The following is a 20,384-nucleotide window of genomic DNA, read 5'->3' on the forward strand; positions in this document are numbered from 1 at the left end:
TTTTGGTACTATTTGTAAGTTTCAAATTTGAATAGGAGCATAATCTATTTTATAAGATTCAATTTGGAGTTTGTCTAAATATTTAATGTATTGTTTTATTTTTGCCTTTAATTATTTATTTTCTCTCTACCATACCCTCTTATCACGTTTTTTTATGCATATTTAAAATTTATAAGAATATATTTAAAAATAAAAATATTTTTAATTTTTTAATTTTTTTTAATTTTATAAATCAACTATTTAATAACGACGGAAGGATTGTAAATGCATGGGAATGGTTTTCTCGATGAAAAGCATCAGGAAGAATTGTAAACTTCCAAACTTACCCTTGAGGTGGGGACAACCAATGGAAAAACAAAAGCACGACAACGATCCGCCCCACTTGGAGCAGCGTGCGGTGTACAGTTCAGTGTGTTCACTCCCTTCTCTCAGTTCTCACTTCGGCTTCCTCTTTCGTCTTCCCTATCTCAATTCCAAAATCTCTTCTGATTCTCTCCAATCTCCGTCAGTTTCAATCCTTCAATCAAACAATGCCTATCAACAAGGAATCTATTCCTCCACCTGTCATAGGCAAAATTGGCCCTTACACTGTTTTCATGACGCCGCCTTCTACCCCCAAGCCCTCCGACCCCGTTTTCGACTCCCCCAAGAAGATCTCGCCGCCTCCGGTTCAGCCTCCGCCCCAGGTCTTTCACAAGCCTTCTGTTGATGCTGGTTCCGTCTCGGGGCTTTTCAAGAATGCGGTTAATAAGGTGCAGACTGGTATGTTGTCGTAATGGACATGACCTGGACTTGTCTTGGCATGTTGAACAATTTTTGCTTGATTTTGTCTTTGTTTTACATAGTTATTAGCTATTTTGTCTTTCTTCCATAATTTTTACATTTCACTATTCTTGCAATCATTTTGTTTTTGGGTTTGCCAGGACGTTATTTTGGCTCTTTTTAGCTGTTAATTATGTTTTACATATTTTCTGCAATGCTGCTCATAATTCAGTCGTAACTATAGTTTCTCCTAGTGTTGAATATCTGAGTTCTTTTCCCACTATTTTTTGGGTATGAAAACAGATAAACTAAGTTTTGTTACCCATTTATCTTCAAGATGTGCTAGTAAAGGAAACCCTGGATTCTGTCTTCTCAGGTTCTTTTTTTTTTTTTTTTTTGGGTAGAAGTCGTCAAAATGAACACCGCGTGAGATTGTGTAATTGAGTATTGGTCTCGGAACAAGAACACTAAATGCGTTGCTTGTTTTAGTGATGATTTCGTACCCTATTACATAACGATGGATACGACATTTTGTTTGATTCTCTTGTTCAATTTTGACAGTGCACTCAAGTTTGGATGACCATTTAGCACGCTGGTTTGGCTTGAACCAATCCAAGTACCAGTGGGCGCTTGATGATTATTATGAGAGCAAGGGAATGGTGAGCAATTCATTTATTTCTAAAATATTAGTGTTCAAAATCGATGTAAGCTTTTTCCGATAGCATGCAAGGCTTTGAAATCTGGATGTTCTTTCATTACCTTGTTTCAAAGTGATGAGCAGCGAAACTGCTCTCGGAATTTGGGTACTGAAAATGTTATGCTATGTTGCTATGGAGGATTCAGTGATGGTTGTAGGGCTATAAAGGGTGGGTAGGGAGATATAGTATTACTTTTGTCCCTCTTGCGATACACTGTAGTCCTCATAATAATCTGAGCTCATTTAGAGGAGCGGGTAGATTCTCAAAGTTGTCCCTCTGCTTGCTTGAGGTGAAAAGGTGGTCATACAGTTCATGATGGGTTTTAAGTTCCAATATTGGAAAAGAGGGCATAGCTAAGGCCTTTCAGTTTAATATGAGGGAGAGGTTATGCCTCCAATTGAACGGCTTTGTCATCTTAAGGTTCACAAACGAAAAGTAAATAGAGGAACGGTATAAATCATTTTTAAATAACCATGGCTTGTAAATGGTCCCTGCATCTTGCACTGATTCAACTGATCATTGTGGTTTATAACTGGGGTGTAAATTTGAACCAGAACATTCATATGATTTGGCTTATTGACATGATTTTATTAGGTCATCACTGCACATTATATTCTGATTTTTGAATTCTTTTGAGGCTTATTCTCTGCAGGAAAAGGGGGATATGAAAGCAAAAGAAATATCAAGCAAAGTACAGGGTGCATAACATGCATTGGCGGGCCAGTAATGTCTTTACTTCTGAATATTTTTTTCCTTAAAATATGTGCCTTCCATAACCTGCAGTTGGTGCCTGGTGTTGGTGTGCAGGATTTTCCGAGTGTGGGATATGAAAATTCTCATTTTGAGTATACTTATTGTGCCTTCTTACTTGTGCTGTAGAACAAGAGGGTCTGGCATGTCTGGGTTTTTTGACCGACTGCTATTGATATGATTTCTTCGGTTGTTTTCCAACCCCAAAAAGCTGAGTCTGATCCGTGTAATCTTATTATCAAGTAATGTCGAAGTCAGAATTTATTGTTCTTTTATCTCACTTAGCAACCTCTAATCTAAGGTCGAGCTGTGTACCTAGAAATGTTGCTGTATTTGTAATCATGAGGGAAGAGAAGAAAACCAATATTTGCCTTCTAAGGCTGGCAATATTATCTAATGCATTTTTTTTATGTATGATTTATGATTGCAGAATAATTTGCTCGTCCATGACTAAGCTAATTTCTCCCGTTACATGGTTACTAAGGATATGTCATTTTCTTTTCTTTTTCTTTATTTTGGGCGAAATGTTATTTTCTTATCTCTGGAATTTGACAAAGCCAGACTCTGCGAACCTTGTTCATAAGAGTTTTTACAGTAGATGACGTGTGTATCTGGCATCACAAGGCGAGGTGGATCTCCTCTAAAGGAGGATGTTCTCCGTGGGTATGAAGACATAGATAATGTAGGTAATGGCGAAGTCTGGAATTGGCGATCCCAAGATTCCTTCATCTATGTTCCTTCCTTGAAGAGTGTTGGGAGGAAAGAAAGTTTGTTTTTCAAGGCAAGATTCATTCGATGAAACATATAATTATTTGGTTGATGGACATCATTTGAACTCTATGCTGTTCAAAGAGTACCCCACATAGATGTATTTGACAACTTTAGGATCAAGTTTCTGATGAATTGAATTATTATAAACAGACAAGAGCATTGAAAACTGTCAAGTGCAAAAAGATAGGCAGGATAATATTCGGGTACCTGGAGGCTTTTTTTTTTTTTTTTTTGAAAAAAAAAAGAGGCAAGCAATTACAAATGAGATGGTATCCATAACATCATAGAAAAGCTTTTATGCCACTAAGCTATAATATCATTAGCTATAGGAAATTGATACTTTGATACCCATTTTAGAAAAGGTAGCTGTTAATATGACACGACATAAATGGTAGTTGTTAATATAAGGATATTTTTTGAACTTCCTATTGCCATCAAGGAGTGGGCTGGGCCGCGCCAAATTATTTTTTTTAAAAGAAAAACAAAAATCAGGTCAGGCTAATACGTCAAGTTGGGGTGGATCAAAGGCATGGGGTTGCCCGTTTAGCTGTACGACAACAAAATCAGAATGACCGGGATGTTTCTGCCTAACAATTATTCGATTATTAAGAATCAATGATTATTTTGACTTTAGATTTTCCTAACATGCAAAATAAAATGGGACAAATGATTTAGCATACCTTTTCATATGAAAAGTGAAATGTATGCATATACTAAAGTCCCTAGAAAACAAAAATGGAATGCCTTTCTTTCTCTCTCTTTTTGGATTGGACTATCTGGTATTTTTGGCTTGCCTACTGCGTATTTATTGCTGTAGCATTTCAAAGATTCAAACTCTAGACTTCCAGTTAAATTGATGAAACTCCCTGGCAGTTAAGCCAAACGCTTGTTGGTCAATGGCTTTCTAATTATAATGAGGGTTCTCATCCATAATTTGGGGCTTGAGCTGTTGGACAAGTGAAACAAACTTTGGAACTGGGCTTATGCTATTACCAAGTGGTCATCGGCATCATATTATCGTTGACCCATATACCTTTTTTGTCCAAAAAAAAGAATTCCATTGGGAAAACCATTTCAATTATTGAAGTTGTTAAATACTTAATGTGTGCGCATTCTATATCACAGAACAAACCACTTTTGTGTCACCCATTATTCAAAGAGAGACATGGAGTGGAATGATCAAATCCTTCAGAGTTTCCTTTCCCCGTCGCTGCTCGTGCTCCGTAGTTGTGAATACTGCCACTGATTTTGAGCTTGGTCTTACTTAACAATACCTGGTGGAGCGAGTGGGAAATATTCACATAACTCTCATTCTCATCACAGAGCATTATCACTCAGTAACAATTTCTGGCATGTTAACCCTATCAACGCAGCACATCTTCCTGGATTGTTTGCAGCATTGTTGACTCCCACACTTCTCTGTAGTAACCTTCACTTCTGTGTTCTGCAGCTGGCAACAATCTGAGCTACAACTTCTCTTCTTTCTGCATGAAGACTCCTCCTCGCCCCTTACTTTGCCACAACACCCATTATTGCAAGTTTCTGACCTTCGACAATCGTCTGACACCACTTTCCCACAGTGGCCTTCCTCCAGCAAGCTCAGATTCGAAGGCCCAGAATCTGAACAACAAGCTTTTTTGCATGCAGTTGCGGTACTTGGAATGGTCACTTCACGGGAGAAATTGCTACAGCATCCTTCTCCACAATCAGTTTGCTTTTCAAGTAATGGCTCGTTCTTATCCTTTGTGAACAACCCGTATTTGGGTTTACTGGGTACGTTTTTGTTCTTGTGTTTTTTCTCGTTCAGAAGTAACATGCTGTTGAGAATCACAAGCAAGCAGGTTCCAACATCAGTCAAAACGGCGAGCCAAACCAGTGGGTATCCTGCTAGTGCCAAAGCTAGGATCAAACCCTTTGTGACAATGGAGAAAACGACATTCTGAACGAGCTTTCTGAAAGTTCTTCTTGCCAGATGAATGGCTTCAGGTATCTTCCTGATGTCGTTTGACATGAGAATTGCGTGCCCTGTCTCTACTGCCAGAGCTGAACCCGAGATTCCCATTGAGATGCCCACATCAGCTGTGGCTAATGCTGGAGCGTCGTTTATACCGTCTCCAATCATGGCTCTCCAATCATGGCTGTCAACCCATCTTTCTTGAAATTTTCTATGATCACTGCCTTTTCATGTGGTAGAAGCTCTGCATGAACTATGCCTAGAGCATGATTCAGCTGCAAGAAGCAAGTGAACCATTAGTTTAATGTATATTTACAGCAAGTCACATAGAGTGTTGGGTACCTAAGTAGGAGGAGAAAGCCTACCCGGAAAGCCAGCTAAGTAGCTATTAAGATGTGCGAACCAATCCACTTAAATACCCTTTAAACATCCCATATTACTTGATTGTGGGACTTAAGCATTCCATATTGTTCATTGTGGCTATCAAGTCTCCATCACAAGTCAAATGTAGATTACTATAGGCATACCTGAGTCTGAACAAGCGTAGCAGCATGAGTGCTATCTCCGGTCAGCATCGCTGATTTAACGCCTAATGACTTCAGCCTTTCTATTGCCTCTAAAGCTCCAGATCTACATGTATCTGATAGGGTGAACAATCCAACTAGAGTTGATCCACTGCATATATAACCATTTCTTTCTTCCTTGCTTAGAAACTCTGCATCCCGATATTTGAATTGAACAATAATATAAAGGTCATTAAGTTACATAAATATATTCATAATATGAACTTCTAAAAGACATGATGTTTGAAGCTTGAACGACATTGTTATTTGTACCACTTTGGCAGCCGGCTCTCACACATATTTTCCTGTTGCCAATATAAACATCTTTCCCATCGATTTTACCATAAACTCCTTCCCCTGGAAAATTCTGAAAATCCTCCACATTTTCAGGGATTGGTTTGATACCATGTAGCCTTCCATAATCCAATAACGCAGCTGCCATAGGGTGACTTGATTTACTCTCAATGCTAGCAACCCTAAAAGGTTTTTCAATTAAGAGGTTCTTAGATAGACCAGATTGAGGAAAACTAAATAGACTCCAATAGGTCTAAATGACAATTATAACCAACTGTATATTTTCCAGATCCAATGTAATAGCATGTTTTTGCCTGATTGGTAGGACTTACCAGTAAAGTAACAGTGGAATGCTAATATCATCTCCAACAGCAGAAAAATCTGTGACACTGAACTCCCCTTTTGTTAAAGTGCCCGTCTTATCAAAGGCCAGAATCTTAATCCCAGCAAGCGCTTCTACATAATCTCCACCTTTAAGAAGCAACCCACTTGTGGCAGCTTTTGTGAGGGCACAGAAGATTGTGACAGGTGTGGAGAGGATAAGAGCACAAGGGCATGCACTTACTAAAACCACAATAGCCATGTGACACCAATACTTAATGTTGGGAACCCTTAATGCTATGGGAATCACAGCAACGCCAACTGATATCAAGAAAACCCCTGCAATTTAGCTTGAAATCAGTGAAAATGCTTTCTGAATGGTTAGTCAATGGACTATGATACTGCTGCATAATAGATAAATATAAGCACTAGAATTAAGTAAAGTTTTATAGGTTTATGTTGCTAGGTTCTATAATGAAAACATGATATGTGGAGGAAATTATGTTAACAATCCAATTATGTGGGCGTTGAGCCCTAAAAATTATGCATTTGTTTTTATTGGAGAAGGAAAAGACTAGTTTAAATTGTCTCTGGCAGCCTCTTGAACTTGTGACTTGCTGGTGAAAGTATTTTGCTTTCACTCGTCAAATCATGAGTCTGAAGCAGCAGGAAGAATCAGAAAGTGATTTTTGGCATGATATTAGAACTTTTATGATCAAATGCTTATATCTCAGGAGTTCAAATCTATGCTATTAGGTAGCTTGGGGTGAGAGGTTGTCTTATAGTTTATATTAATCCATTTATCGTGTAGCTAAAATCGAGTATTATTTAAGTATCTTCTTAAGGTTTTGAGTTGAACTAATACTCTAAGAGGTCTCTAGCAAATTTTTAGACCAAAATTTGAAACCAAAAGCTCACAGACCAGGCACATAGTACTTTGCACAGGTATCTATGAGTCTTTGAGCTCTGGATTTTCTGCCATGAGCCTCTTCAACAAGCTTTGTCATTCTTGCCACTGCTGTGTCTTTTGCCAATGCAGTTGTTTTCACACTGATATAACCTAGACAGAAATATGTTCAAACTTAAGACAAAGAATTTCTCTAAGAAATGAAGTTAAAAAGGGAATCCAAAAGAAAAGAAGATGCTTAACCATTTAGATTAATAGTGCCTGCCCAAACTGTTGAACCCAGCTCTTTGGTGACAGGGAATGACTCTCCTGTCAACATTTTTTCGTCGACTTCACATTTCCCTTCGACGACAACACCATCAAGAGGAATAGAATCACCAGCCTTGACTGCAAGGACAGTGTTGATCTTAACTTCATTGACATCAACTTGTTCCCCAGTCTCAGCAATAATGGCCCTTTGAGGAGCTATGTTTGTTAAAGAGGACATGGTGACCATAGCCTGTGAATTGAAAATAACCATACATCGAGAACTTAGATGTCAAATTGTAATATAAATTTGTTGGCCGTTTACTATCCCCAAGAGACTCAGCAGACGTTAATTTTAATCGGGACTAAAATATAAAATTAAGTTTACCTTTCCTTCCCTTCTCATACATCCTCCTACATCCAAATATAGTGTGAAATAAACTTTAAAAAGTGCTAGTCACTTGAGCATCTTTTTTTTTTGGTGAGCATGCATAAACTCAAGGCCATCCAACTGATATTTTATGTGAGTGTGAATATACTAAATTTTTTTGAGATCTAAAAGTAAGGATATAGAGAAATTCTCAGCTGGAGTCACGTTAGAATGTTTGAAGTTTTTTATCACACTCATTGAAAGCTAGCCAGGTTGCAAATTTGCAGAACTTAGAAAAGTCAAAAGGGACAATTATCTATCATCATAGCACAAATCTAAGGTACATTTACACACTCTGAGATATGAGTGTCAGGGAGGGAAGGGTAAGTTATAGGATCAAACCTTGTAACTTGCTACTGTCTCCAGCCATTGAGCAATGGAGAATAGGAAGGTGATGATTCCAGCTTCCCAGAAATCTCCCAAAGCGAGAGTACCAAACACTGCAAGACACAATACGCTTTTTTACTTTCCTTCCCCGTTGATCAGATTTGAGCATTCTTTTGTACTTTCTTTGGTGAATAAACTAAAGAATGTTCAATCAAATATAATCCAAACAAAGAAAATAATCACCTGCCAACAGAACCAGAATGTTGATATCAAGTGAGAGATTCCTGATGGAAGCTATGCCTCTTAATATAACTCTCGGGGAGCCAATAACAACAGCCCCGATAGCCAAGTATTCCAAAGGTTGATAAACATATTTCAAAAAAGAAAGTGCAAGTAACAAGCCACAAGCCAAAGTACTTAGTGCTGGCCGTTTCGTTGCATGTTTAGTCTCTCCTTCTGGTTTCAAACTAGCTTCAAGCCTTGCCATGTTCAGTGCGTCAGCTGACAGTCACACAAATTATGCAGACATGAAAACAAAAAACATGAGGTCGCGTCTTGATCAAGAAAATTTGAATGGAAAGGAACATAACTTTAGAAACTACTAAAAATCGGAGGAGCATGTATGGATTCTGAAGTCAAAAAGTGTTGTTAGCAGAACTCATATTAAAGGATGCTTCATGGACATCAAACTATCTACTCCAAAGGATAAGAATAATATGGTACTCACTGATTTGTGACTCAGAGATTAGATCAAGATCAAGGACTACAGTGACCGTTCTGGTCGGGAACATGACTGATATCTCCTTGACTCCATGGAGACCCTTCAGAATCTTTTCAATCAGAGCCACCTCTGAATTACAACACATTCCCAGAACTTCAAACATGCTTTTTTTCAAACCTTTAGCCATCTTTTCTATCTATATTCCCTCAAGGAAGAACAATAACAGAAAACACCAAACAACACCAAGAGCTTTGGAACCAGAAAGTCAAACAAAACCCAAAGAGAGAAGAAACTAAGGAAGTGAAAGGTTTAGTATAATTCCTGTAAGCCTCAGATGTTTTTTTTTTCTTTCCTGTTTTTCGTTTTTTGGCAACGTTTTCCCCTTCTAATCTTGAATAAGACATTGACACTCTGTTGCTTTTCATCTCAGCCCTTATTTTGGTCTTTTAAAAATTGATGTGGTTCAATCAGCCGCTAAAGTTTGGTTTACTGATTCTTTGTTTGTTTTCTATACTTCATTTTCTAGCAATATCCTCTTGTATAGAATAATGCAAAACTAACATATGACGAAGTCATTGATGTGAAATCCAATCTCACGGCTCTGATTATCTGTAAGGATACAAAACTATACCAAGTTTTTATTAAACAAAAACGCATCTTTTGCGATGACTACAGTCTGGGAAAAAAGGTCAGATCTTCAAGTATTTTTCTCCAATATTTCATGAAGAAATATATAAATCAAGAACCACTGTTAAAAATATATATTAGTATGAGTGAAGAGAATTAGTGTTCCTCTCTTCACTGCTTCTGTTGTTTGAACAACATTGCCTACATTGACTGCTGGGAACAGAATGCAAAATTTATAGACATTATGCGATAATTTATCAAATTATATGAGTTTTAAGTAGGATAAAGCAGTTGGTCATTAAAGAGAAGTAAAAGAATAATAGTAGGTGGAACACGCAGATTAGTAATGAAGGCTTTGAGGTGCAGGGAAAAAGAGGCAAGCTCCAACGGCTAGATAAGGAGCTTGGTCTATACATAAACTATGAAGGAGCTGAATAACAGAAGCAAGAAGAAAATTCAAATTACGTTGTTGTTGCCTTGTTATCTTTATAACACTAATAACTTGCCTACTCGGTTGGCATCAACATCATTATCAATTTCTTCCTGAAAGGTCAGACACGGTTGAAGCTGGAGACATCGCACAAGGTTTTTATTTTCTATGCCTTTGTTGGCATATCTGGAATAGAACTGGTTACCATAACGTATTGGTATATTGAAAAGCTTCCCAGCCCGATACTATGACCTCATACTTGTGTTTGCACTTTGCAGATAATCGTTACGTTGCGTAACGTAAGATGGAGCAATGGATGGAATGGATAAGGAATGAGTTTGGGTGCTCATCGGTGGATCTGCATATTTAATTTGAACGGTCCAAATCTAATTTCATTTTTATTTTTATTTTTTTAAAAATAATTATTTTAATAGATACAGAATAAAAAATAATATTTTTTATTTTAAAATAATTATTTAAAAATATTGAATTTGAAAGTCCAGATTAGATATGGACGGTCCAGACTACTCACCAAATGATGAGCACCAAAACCAGACCCAAATGGATAAGGGGTTAGTATTGTTTATTCGTTCGTCTATTTTTCTCAATTTTTATATATTTATTTGATATTCGATAAATAACATTATCAGATCAAAGTTAAACACTGTCCAACCTAATTAGAAGTAACTTTCTCAATATAATTTTTTTTTCATTAATAAAGTTTGAATCTTTGATTTTGCCATAACTAAAACTAAAGATAAATGATTGCGAGTAATGTCCATAAAAAATATTTTCGAATTATACATCTCATTTTTCAAATTAAAATTTATTTTAACAAACTTTTGCCATAACTAAAACTTGCAAAAGAGACTTATTTTAACAAACTTTTGCAAATTAAAATTGGGGTAAAAAGTCAATAAGGCTCATCCTTGTACACAAAAAACAGTTTGACGTAAATTTATTTGGATGAGATATGAAAAGGTTGGCTTCAGGAAATTCAAATATAAAGAAAAGCCCAAAAAAAAAAAAAAACAAAGCTTCAACTTCAACTTCACTTTTGCCCCAAAAGTGCTTCCAAAGCCATGCCAAACATATATTTCGGCCCAAAATGGCCTTTTGGTTTTGGAAGTCCCCTTTTTTTAGGACTCACTTTTAAAGATACAAAATGTGATCCCAAACATGCCCGTGTAACGCACCAGGCCCACACCAGTTGGGACAGCTTTCTGTAACGCACGGGCCTACACCAGCCACGAATTTGAATGCATAAAGACTCAGCACGGGAAATCGAGAGACATATACGCAAGCTCACTTGTAAGATTATCAGTGCAGCAAATCGGAACATGATGAGAATTTCACCACGAGGTCTGCAGAAATTCCCCTACACTTATGTTAACTTTCTTCATCTACAAGGATAATTGATTCATTGCCAATTCCAAAGTCAAATAAAGATGCCATGTCGTTGTCAAGCAAAAGAGGCAGGGGAGAGCCCTGAAAATAAAAAAGACCCATGTGACTATAGCAAGAAAAAAATTTTTTGGCCAAGAGCAGAACCTAACCACCTCTCCTCAGTCATTAAGTTAAATTGTGATAACCAAGCAGCCATCGACATCGCAAAGACTCCGTCATAATCATACTAGATATGTGAGAATAGATAAATATTTCATTAAAGAGAAAATTAATGGAGGCATTAACAATACTTCTACATCCTTTCCAGTCAACAATCTGCTTATATATTTATTAAAGCACTACCAGGGACAAACTTTAAACAATCAAGCATCCAAGCTGAGAATGATGACGTTTATACTAAGCTAGAGGGGGCATGTTAAATATGATATGCTGTTTTGGTCGTTATCTAGTAGGACAGGGTACATTAAGTGTAGTAACTACTAAGTGAGCTCATTTAATTAATTCCTAATTTACAGGACCTATAGTTTAGTAAGTTGTCAATATGCACTTGTATATATATCTTATATGCAACTGAGTACACAACACAGACCAGAGAAAATATTCCTCAATTATATCAAGGCCTTCACTGAATGTTTTGAGGGCAATGCTTCTGATTTTTAAAAAATTTTATCAGGCAACTAAATAAGAAATAGAACAATATTTCAGTATCAAAAACAAACCTCTTCTTGAAGATATAATTTTAGCTTCACGGACTGCAGCTTAAAGAAGCTTTCACAGAGTAACTTTAGCTTCCCAACCTGAGAAAAATAAGGTAATTGGTAAGGGTTGCCCCACATAGATAGAACATGGTACAGTAGAAAAGTATTTGGGTGTAACTGTTGTTGCTGCTGGCAGTTTCTTCGTCAATGGTGGCTTCTCACCCATGGATGGTCCCACGCACTTCAGAGTGATAGCTGCATTAATTTCTCCAGAATGTTAAAAAGCATCCATTTTAATTTCAGTCAAAGAAACTCATAAATAAAACATCCATACACAACAATCCTGAAGCCATTGTTTGTGGGCCTGAAGTTCCAGTTGAGGTCCTTTCCTCTTCAATTCCGTAAAATTTCTTGAGTTCAGAAAACCTGTAATTAAGTCATCAGTACCTCACAAAACAACTCAATGTGAGATTAAATATTGATGAAGAGTCCCTGACGTTCAGGGAATACCAGGCTGCATAGATAACAGTTAAAATATATATATATATTTTTTTTGGGTAAATGAAAAGCAACTAAAGATTGAGGTCCATCAAAAGATGTGGAAAAAAACAAAAATTCCAAACAGCAGATGGAGGAGGGAAGCAAATATCATAGGACCCCCCAACGTCCATAACATGTCTCCATCCCAAATGACAAGCTTGAATATATATTGTGAGGAGTACTTTTCTTTTTGGGCCCCCCGCACGAAAAAAGGGGGGGGGGGTTTGTATCAGTGAGTTACGCAGCCTTGGGTCTCATCAACATATTCTGTGATAGGCTATGGACACCGTAGAACCTGTAGTTGAGAATAGTATTGTTTCTAGAAAGGACTCAACCCACCCGTGCACCCAAATTACATAGCAGGAAATAGAAAGGAGTGCAAGAGGCAGAGGGAAGGGGGACTGATAAAGCAATAAAAGGCATAAGGGTAAAAGGCCAAAAAAGAACTCGGGCTGTGGCCTCAAAACCTTGAAAGTACATAAATCTCCTACGGCTGAAAATATGAATTAACCACAGATATGTTCTATGATCCAGATAACCCTAACCGTTTTGATCTAATCAGATCAGCCACCCCCATAGTTTTTAGTAAATCCAAATGCTGGGATAGTTAGATCTTTAAACTTTGAATTTGTTGGTCCCAATTCGCTATGGCCAGGGGCATGGAATTCATGACATCGACTTGCTACTTTAACTGTTTAGATTTACATCACTAGATTGCAAATTCTACATTGTTAAATAGTGATATTAAAGTTTTCCATACATCATGACACAGTGAGTTAGCCTGTCATATCTCCATGCCAAGACCAGAACCAGAACAAAGGCTCCACAAAATAGGCATGAATTCACCTGGGATGCTGTTTGATTTCTTCAGGATTAGCAAGCAACCTTGAAAGCACCAACCGCACATACCTGCATAAGAGATGTAAATAAATTAAACCCAGATCAAAAGCAGCACTACTTTAAAATACTAGAATACAAATTGCTTGACATGCATTCTTGAGTTGCAAAGTGCACATGGAAGCATAAAATTATGAGAACATACCTAATCTCTGAGTCCTTCCTCTCTCGAGGACTAATCTGTAAGGTAAATAACATATAAAAACATTAGATTACATAAAAGAAGTAAATAAAGGAAGCAGATATGGAACAGAAAAATCTACCAAAATCTACCTCACTCCCGTTCAGAATCTGAATTTTTGCTAATCTTGCAATCAAAATAAATCGGGGAACTCCGCCTCTTGCAGGATCAGTAATTAAGTTTTCCGAAAGCCTGACATCCTTTAGTATTGTTGAAAATAAATAATAAGAACATAAGGTTTGATCAAGCAAAATAAGAATTTCTAGCATGGGATAGAGCATGGCAGTGTTAAGTGAGTGTTAGTTTGGTTTTATTTGTAACAAGATAAAACTTGAATAATCTTTGGCTATGTTAAAATGATCCTTAGTATATTAAAAATATAATTCTGGAGTTGAATTGATCATTTTCATATCAGAGCAATTTCAGCAAGTTCTCTTCACAATTGAAACAAAGCCCCAATTCACTTTTTTCAGCAATCTCAGCATTTGTGAGCTTTTCTTGCAGACCCTTCCCCGAAGGGAAAGTCATAGGATGCTAGGAGCCTGTGTCACCTCCATCTTTGCTTTCTGGGCTTTTGGTATCAGAGTGGTGCTGATTTCAGGAGGAGGAAAAAATTGGAATCATGGTGGAAGAACTTCAAAGAAGATTTGCTGAGTGGAGAATGGAGAAATGGCAAAGAGACCTCAATGAGATGAAACAAATGCTGGAATTATGAGGATTGTGAGGGAGAAGGAGAAATTAAGAAAAACAAGAGGAAAAATTAAGGAGACAACGCTGAAAGTCTGAAACAGATGTGAAAGAGGAAGAAGAGGTTACTGAGGGACTGCCACTTGCTCTCTTCTCTCCCTTTCAATCACTCACAGATTTCAATAATAACAACCACCCATAATTACTAATGGTGGTTGGGTCAAGTGAAAGGAACTCAGTTTCCCTTAAAAAAGGGCAAGAACCTCATAAATGAAAAAAAAAACACCTCGGGAAAGTTACACTCAATTAGACCCAGTAATGCTTGAATGTGACGCAAGAGTACTGAATATCAGATAATTATATTTAAAAAAAAAATCTTTAGTTGTTGTACTTACATTAAAAAAAAATCCACAATTACAAAATAAATATTTTTGGAGCATAATAAACACTTCTTGATATGAAATTTACCACCAATTTCGGGAACAAATTCAATGAATCAACAGAAGCCAGATCCCTGATGTTGTTACCACCTGAGGGATGAATTCAAAATACTTATAGGCAGTCAATATACATTTAACAGTAGGCAGGATGATTTAAAAGGAAATACTACCATATTACCTAATAGAAGACAGCGCAAATTCTCAAAAGGCCTATGGCATGTAACTTCCGATTCATACTTCCCAGCATGATCAGGATAATTTATGCCGTTCAAACAATTTTTGTTCAAATAAAGCTGCTCCAAACTAAAACAAATCCCACCAATAGAGAAATCAGCAAATAACCCAGACTTGAAACTAGTCTAGACAACAGAATGGTTCTAGGGAAGGAAAAGAACAAAAGAAATGAAAAGGGACTAATTACTCATAAACTTTCTTGTTTACCAACCTTCTTAGCTGACAGAGCTTCATGATTTCCTCCCATTCAGCTATACAATTATTATCCAAATTCAAAAGCCGCAAAGAATCAAATCCCTGAACCACAGTGGAAGACGTAGGCTGAACAGAAAGAGGAAGAGGATGAGAAAGGTAATTTACAAATTTTTCTTTAAATGGTAGAACTTCATAACGTAAAACATGAAAGAGAGAATTAAAGTATAAGAGGAATATTATTCTTCGGTCCAACCTAGAAATAACACAATCCCTCACAATATATAATCAAATTAAATAATTAACTAAGTTCCAATAAGTAATCATCTCAATGTCAAAATAGAAATATCCAAGGGAAGACGGGAGAACTTCCATTCCATAAAGTCTCCATCATATCACTTTACCACCCATCATAGGGTTGTTATGTTTTAACACTGTGATTCCCAATTTCCCATAAATAGCTGTTTGCCATATAGGAAATATTGGCTAGCTTTCCTTAATTGGATACAAATGGCAGAGTAATACCAAAGAAGATATCAACAATGCCGTGAGCTACTTGTTTTAGCCTTTTAGGCTTTAATCTTATCTACAATCAATTTGGCAATATTTTGGTGATGTGGTGGATGTGGACATTTTGATATTATGCTTCAAGTTGTGAGCTAGTTGTAGGTTTGTGTGTGTGTGTGATATAACCGCCGGCATTAGGAAGACTTATGGGAGGAGAATGAGAAAATCAAGGGAAGAAGTTGAAACCACTGGTCAAATCAGTTACCCCAGAGCTCCAGGAATTGAGGAACAATTCTGAGTGGCAGCTAGCCACTAGCCGTATGGGTCTTAAACCATGTAGGGTGGGTAGAATTACTTTTGGGGAGCCTATATTATTTTGTAAAAAACTGACGGAGGGGGAGAAGGTTTTTAGAGAGAATATTGAGGGAGAGATCTGGCCTCTCGAATGCCATGGGAAGCTGATGTATTTAAGTTTGTCATGTTAATTCCAGTGTAATGTTTTGTTGCTGGTCGTGGTCTATTTTGTAATCAGGGAAATAGGGCTTTGAGCTAGAATCAGGGAAACTTGCTGTAACTTGATTCAGTGTTAAAACATTAATATCAAAGCCTCAGGATTTTCCTCATTTATTACTGATCCGCTTTATTATTGTCAGTTTGTTCTCCGTTCTGTTGAGTATTAAAGTTGGGTCACAACAGTGTGTGTGTGTGTGTGTGATCAGCTGCTCTCTCTCAAGTTATCAACCAATAGGCTGGTTGGGACAAGGCACCTAAAAGTAAATAGCTAACCTACGTAAGATATATAACAAGCACCATCGAATTAAAGACTATATACCAGTATTCTGCTTATATTATTTCTCATAAGATGTAGCTCTTCAAGAGTTGGCAATGATTGTCCAAGCAGTTGAACCTGCCTAATTAAAAAGACAATAAATAAGAACTTTAATAAAAAAAACTTGAGAAAACCTATGCAAAAGACATAAACCAAGAAACGAAATAGAAGCACCTGCACCCAGTCTACAGCAGTACTATTTAGAACCAGAACATGGATGTTCTTCAGTAAAGGAAGCCCTGATGTGTATGGTGACATGAAATTGTTGGATAAGTTGAGTGTCCCAAGAAGAGGCAACTGCTCGCAGATTGCACCAACATCCTTTCAAAAGATCATCAGCAAGTGAGAAATGCTAATTAATCGCCAATCAATATGAAACTAGGCAAGGCACAACAAGTAAACAGATCAAGGAACATAACATGCAATAGATGTTCTACAACAACCATCGATGCTTATTACTGACATAAAGCGGCAAATCTTATAATATTTTATAATTTTGGCTCTTCTCATAATAATTTCATTTCAATGGGCCAGGAGATAGCAAATTTGAAAATCATATACTGAATGAGAGTAACAGCCTTAGCACAGAGAACGCAGAGGGATCAGGAAAAAAAATTGAAACAAAGAAGATTCGTAATTAAAATGACCCATTACTGCCATACCATTCAGCTACTCTAAGCAACAACATCATGCAAATTAATGCTTTAATTAAAAAATATATGCCCAAAAGAAATAAAATAAATAACTGATTCCTATCAGTTGCAATCAGAATATCAAACATAAGGTGGATAACTGCATAAATACAAGCATCCGAACCTAAAGATAACAATGTTTCAGCAAAAGAAAAGCATGCAAGCCCAAGCTTAGACAGGATACATTTGTCCGCAAAATTTCTGCCAAAAAAGGGCACAAAACCATTTTCAAAATTTACCTTCCACTCAGAAAGCAAATTTCCAGTCAGATCAAGTTCCTTCATATCTGCAGTAAAAGAAAATTATGAGAACACAGGTGGATCCAATTGCAAATACCCAGCTAAAAAGCAAAAAAGGAGAATTCATTTAATATGTGATTTCAAGAAACAGGGGTTCAAGGAAGAAAATGCAGGTTAAAGGAGTATCCAACCCCTATGAACCCCTGAAGCAAAAGGACAAGGCACTACTGGCTAAGAGTTGGGAAGGATAAGAAAAACACTTCAATATAAGCTAGCTCAGAGTAAAAAATCTTCTCGTCAGGATTAGAACTACCCCTTGCAGTTAGAGAGCAGATCATTGAGATCTTGGCACTGTTAATTCCCAAGTTTATGAATTATGTAAAGCGTGAAAAGGTAACATTTAACGTAATAAAAAGAAAATATCAATGTTTTTCCATAAAAAAGGCATTCAAACTCGTAATTTTCTCTTCATATATTCTTCTTTTGTGTGTGTGTGTGTGTGATTGCAGGTTGACGATTTCAACTGGACTTCTTCATATTCCTTTTAACTTTTCACCCTCTTGTAATTCCAAAGGAATTGCTTATCTATATCCAAAATGCCTAGCAGGATATAAATATAGAGATAGAACAAAAGAAACAGAACTTCTTAACATAGTTTCAGGTATAATTAGTGTGTGTTTAGATTGGATGCCATGAGCACTTTTTTGATCCAAACCATGATTTCCGAGCAAATTCACCAAACACCCATTAAAACCCAAAATTTATCCTAGACTCCAAACTCATGGTTTTAGAGAAGCACACCAGTCCAGCTTTTGGCAAAATCTATTTTTTCCAAAATTTATTATGCAAAACCTAATTCAAATATAGCAATTTGCTGATTCTGCACTCTCTTCTACAAGATGGGAGATAACTTCCACATTCATTCATTCTAATGTGTGCAATGAAATAAAGTGAAAATTTTAGAATCAAGGTCAAGCTTACTTGGAACCGTAGTATTGATATGACATGGAATTCCAGGGGAACTAACACCCATATATGATAGTGATGCCCTGGTCAGTTCCTCGAATCGACTTAGTTTATCCTGAACTTTATCTTTTCCCACTAGTTGTATAGAGACTCGTCTGCTGCTAGCTGAAAGAACATACATTTCATCTGCGGGAAAAGTACATGGAAATCACCAATTAATGTTCTGGGTCTAATCAGCATAATAAGAAAGTATGTACAGATTAAGAGTTAACAGGTTCTAAAGGGGAGAAGAAAGCTTCAAAATATTATGTAAATGGTTGTTACAATGGAAATTAGTCCCGTGGCTTAATATCACATGAAGTGGTAAAATTCTGGACATTGAATTAACAAAAACCATGATCAGGCAACCCAAAAGCCCAGTAGAAAGTCAATTAATTATTAATTAATATCTACAAAACTAAGAATTTATCCCAAAAGGTAATTAACACGAAGCCCAGACGCTTGCAAGGTTTACAACAAAATTGACAAAATGGGATTAAGCATTTCTCCTCTTCATTAGTTAAGAAGCTTCATTCAACAACCCAACAAAACAACAACAGAAGAAAAGAAAACAGCCTTAGCTTACTCGATAGAGGTGGTTTCCTTTCATTTTTTGTCAAAAACCAATGTGAAACCATTTTCAATATTTCCCCCAGCATTAATCTGGCCCCAACAATATTATATAAATTTAACAACATATGAATTTAAAGGTTCCATATACCCTCTTCATCTTTAGTAGAGTCACCCCTATATCTGATTTCGAGAGCCTCCACTAATGAAATGCCCAGGCTCAGATTCTGGGGACGAACAAATGACCCTGATCTTTCAGACTTTGCACGAAAGTATCGTATCCCCTTGATGGATCCATCATGTTTTCCATCTCCATTGTCCCAATCAACTCCAACCCATGTGCCGGGATGGCCTTCTACAGGTCCCACATACTTAACTGTGCCAATTCTCCGTGAATCACCAGATGCATGCACTCGTTGGCCTACCCTGAACTCAAGTTCCGACGGAGGGGAATCCTCCATATTGTTAAAACTGGCGGCGGATTCCTTTTACGAGAAGGCTTCTACCCTGTGCAGTTCATACATTTGCAGTCTTTTTCAATTTCACTCATGCCATAAAGGATTTTCTTTAATTTAGTTACACAGGTGAAATACCGAAATCAACAACCATATGAAAAACGCATTAAGGCTGTGAAAGAATCAAAGAGTGCCCCAACTCTCCGGGAGAGTAGAAGAAAAGGCAAATTGGAGGAGAGAACAAAAGCATAGAATAAGGAGATAAAAACATCTAGAGAAAAGACACATTGCACAAATAAGAAAAAAGGTCCTGAGTTTCTTTCTGGAATCTCTAATCTTGGAGTTGCAGCTCCACCAGCACAATGCACAAATAAGATCTTTCTGAAAGTTTTACAATCTTGGTTTCTCCAGTTTTGTTACTGATAAAGCAGCAACTCCAAGATTCATCACTAAATTGCAATCAGAACTCACGCAGAGCAACTGAGTGATAGAAAGGCTAACTCATTCCCAACGACCCATCCACCCGGTGCTCGAAAACTACGACTCGAAGTCGCGGGAGAGAGGAAATAGATCAGCGGCGTGCAGGTCAATGGCGGAGTCGCCACTTCGTCCTCGAGATAAAGAAACTATACCTGCTACGAACTAAGAAGAGGAGGAACAATCATAGAATGTCACTCGCCCTCGCTGACCCAACCGAAGTAAAGTGGAACGACAACCGGAAGGAGCTTGCTCCACAGCCCCAGAGAAAACGGACGTCGCTGCCGCAGCGTGGAATGTGAGAGCGGGGGGGACATAGACGACGTCGTATTAAAGGGGTTAATTTTATACCCTGCTTAAATAATTTAAAATTTGTGTTACAATCAATTTTTAAATACACATAGACATGTGCATGCTCCTACAAGTTTCTTCGTATGATGCAACTTATCAGAACGGTAAGTTTAGCAAGTCTCTTCAGTTTTGGTCTGACTCCGAATTATTTGTAAGAATTGGGAACTACAATCAAAACCAAG

The 20,384-nt window shown here is 37.3% G+C and overlaps 2 protein-coding genes and 1 pseudogene across 5 annotated transcripts; 1 reads left to right on the plus strand and 2 right to left on the minus strand.

The window, feature by feature from the left end:
- The first annotated feature begins 399 nt into the window (after positions 1–399).
- LOC114744872 (pre-mRNA 3'-end-processing factor FIP1) lies at positions 400–2,645 on the plus strand. Of its 2 annotated transcripts, XM_028933013.1 has the most exons (4): positions 400–762; positions 1,324–1,421; positions 2,113–2,183; positions 2,268–2,645. In XM_028933013.1, the coding sequence occupies exons 1-3, from the start codon at positions 531–533 to the stop codon at positions 2,164–2,166; spliced, it is 384 nt and encodes a 127-aa protein (XP_028788846.1). In that variant the 5' UTR covers positions 400–530; the 3' UTR covers positions 2,167–2,183; positions 2,268–2,645. The 2 variants fall into 2 exon arrangements, with proteins under 2 accessions (XP_028788846.1, XP_028788845.1); XM_028933012.1 differs by having other exon boundaries at positions 2,113–2,645.
- A 1,370-nt stretch (positions 2,646–4,015) lies between these two features.
- LOC114744867 (putative inactive cadmium/zinc-transporting ATPase HMA3) lies at positions 4,016–9,044 on the minus strand (annotated as a pseudogene).
- A 1,657-nt stretch (positions 9,045–10,701) lies between these two features.
- Positions 10,702–20,098, minus strand: LOC114744871 (tubulin-folding cofactor E). Of its 3 annotated transcripts, none has more exons than XM_028933009.1 (16): positions 20,007–20,098; positions 19,071–19,426; positions 18,326–18,496; positions 17,345–17,391; positions 16,588–16,734; positions 16,417–16,491; positions 15,097–15,206; positions 14,830–14,954; positions 14,680–14,741; positions 13,617–13,724; positions 13,489–13,523; positions 13,293–13,355; positions 12,241–12,332; positions 12,085–12,161; positions 11,928–12,005; positions 10,702–11,289 (listed from the first exon to the last, which is right to left on the minus strand). In XM_028933009.1, the coding sequence occupies exons 2-16, from the start codon at positions 19,378–19,380 to the stop codon at positions 11,191–11,193; spliced, it is 1,599 nt and encodes a 532-aa protein (XP_028788842.1). In that variant the 5' UTR covers positions 19,381–19,426; positions 20,007–20,098; the 3' UTR covers positions 10,702–11,190. The 3 variants fall into 3 exon arrangements, with proteins under 3 accessions (XP_028788842.1, XP_028788843.1, XP_028788844.1); XM_028933010.1 differs by lacking the exon at positions 20,007–20,098 and adding an exon at positions 19,846–19,988; XM_028933011.1 differs by lacking the exon at positions 20,007–20,098 and adding an exon at positions 19,876–19,964.
- Between the last annotated feature and the right edge of the window lie 286 nt (positions 20,099–20,384).

This window comes from Neltuma alba, unplaced genomic scaffold (assembly GCF_004799145.2).
Source record: "Neltuma alba isolate B1F8T4 unplaced genomic scaffold, ASM479914v2 tig00004466_pilon, whole genome shotgun sequence".
NCBI lineage: Eukaryota > Viridiplantae > Streptophyta > Magnoliopsida > Fabales > Fabaceae > Neltuma > Neltuma alba.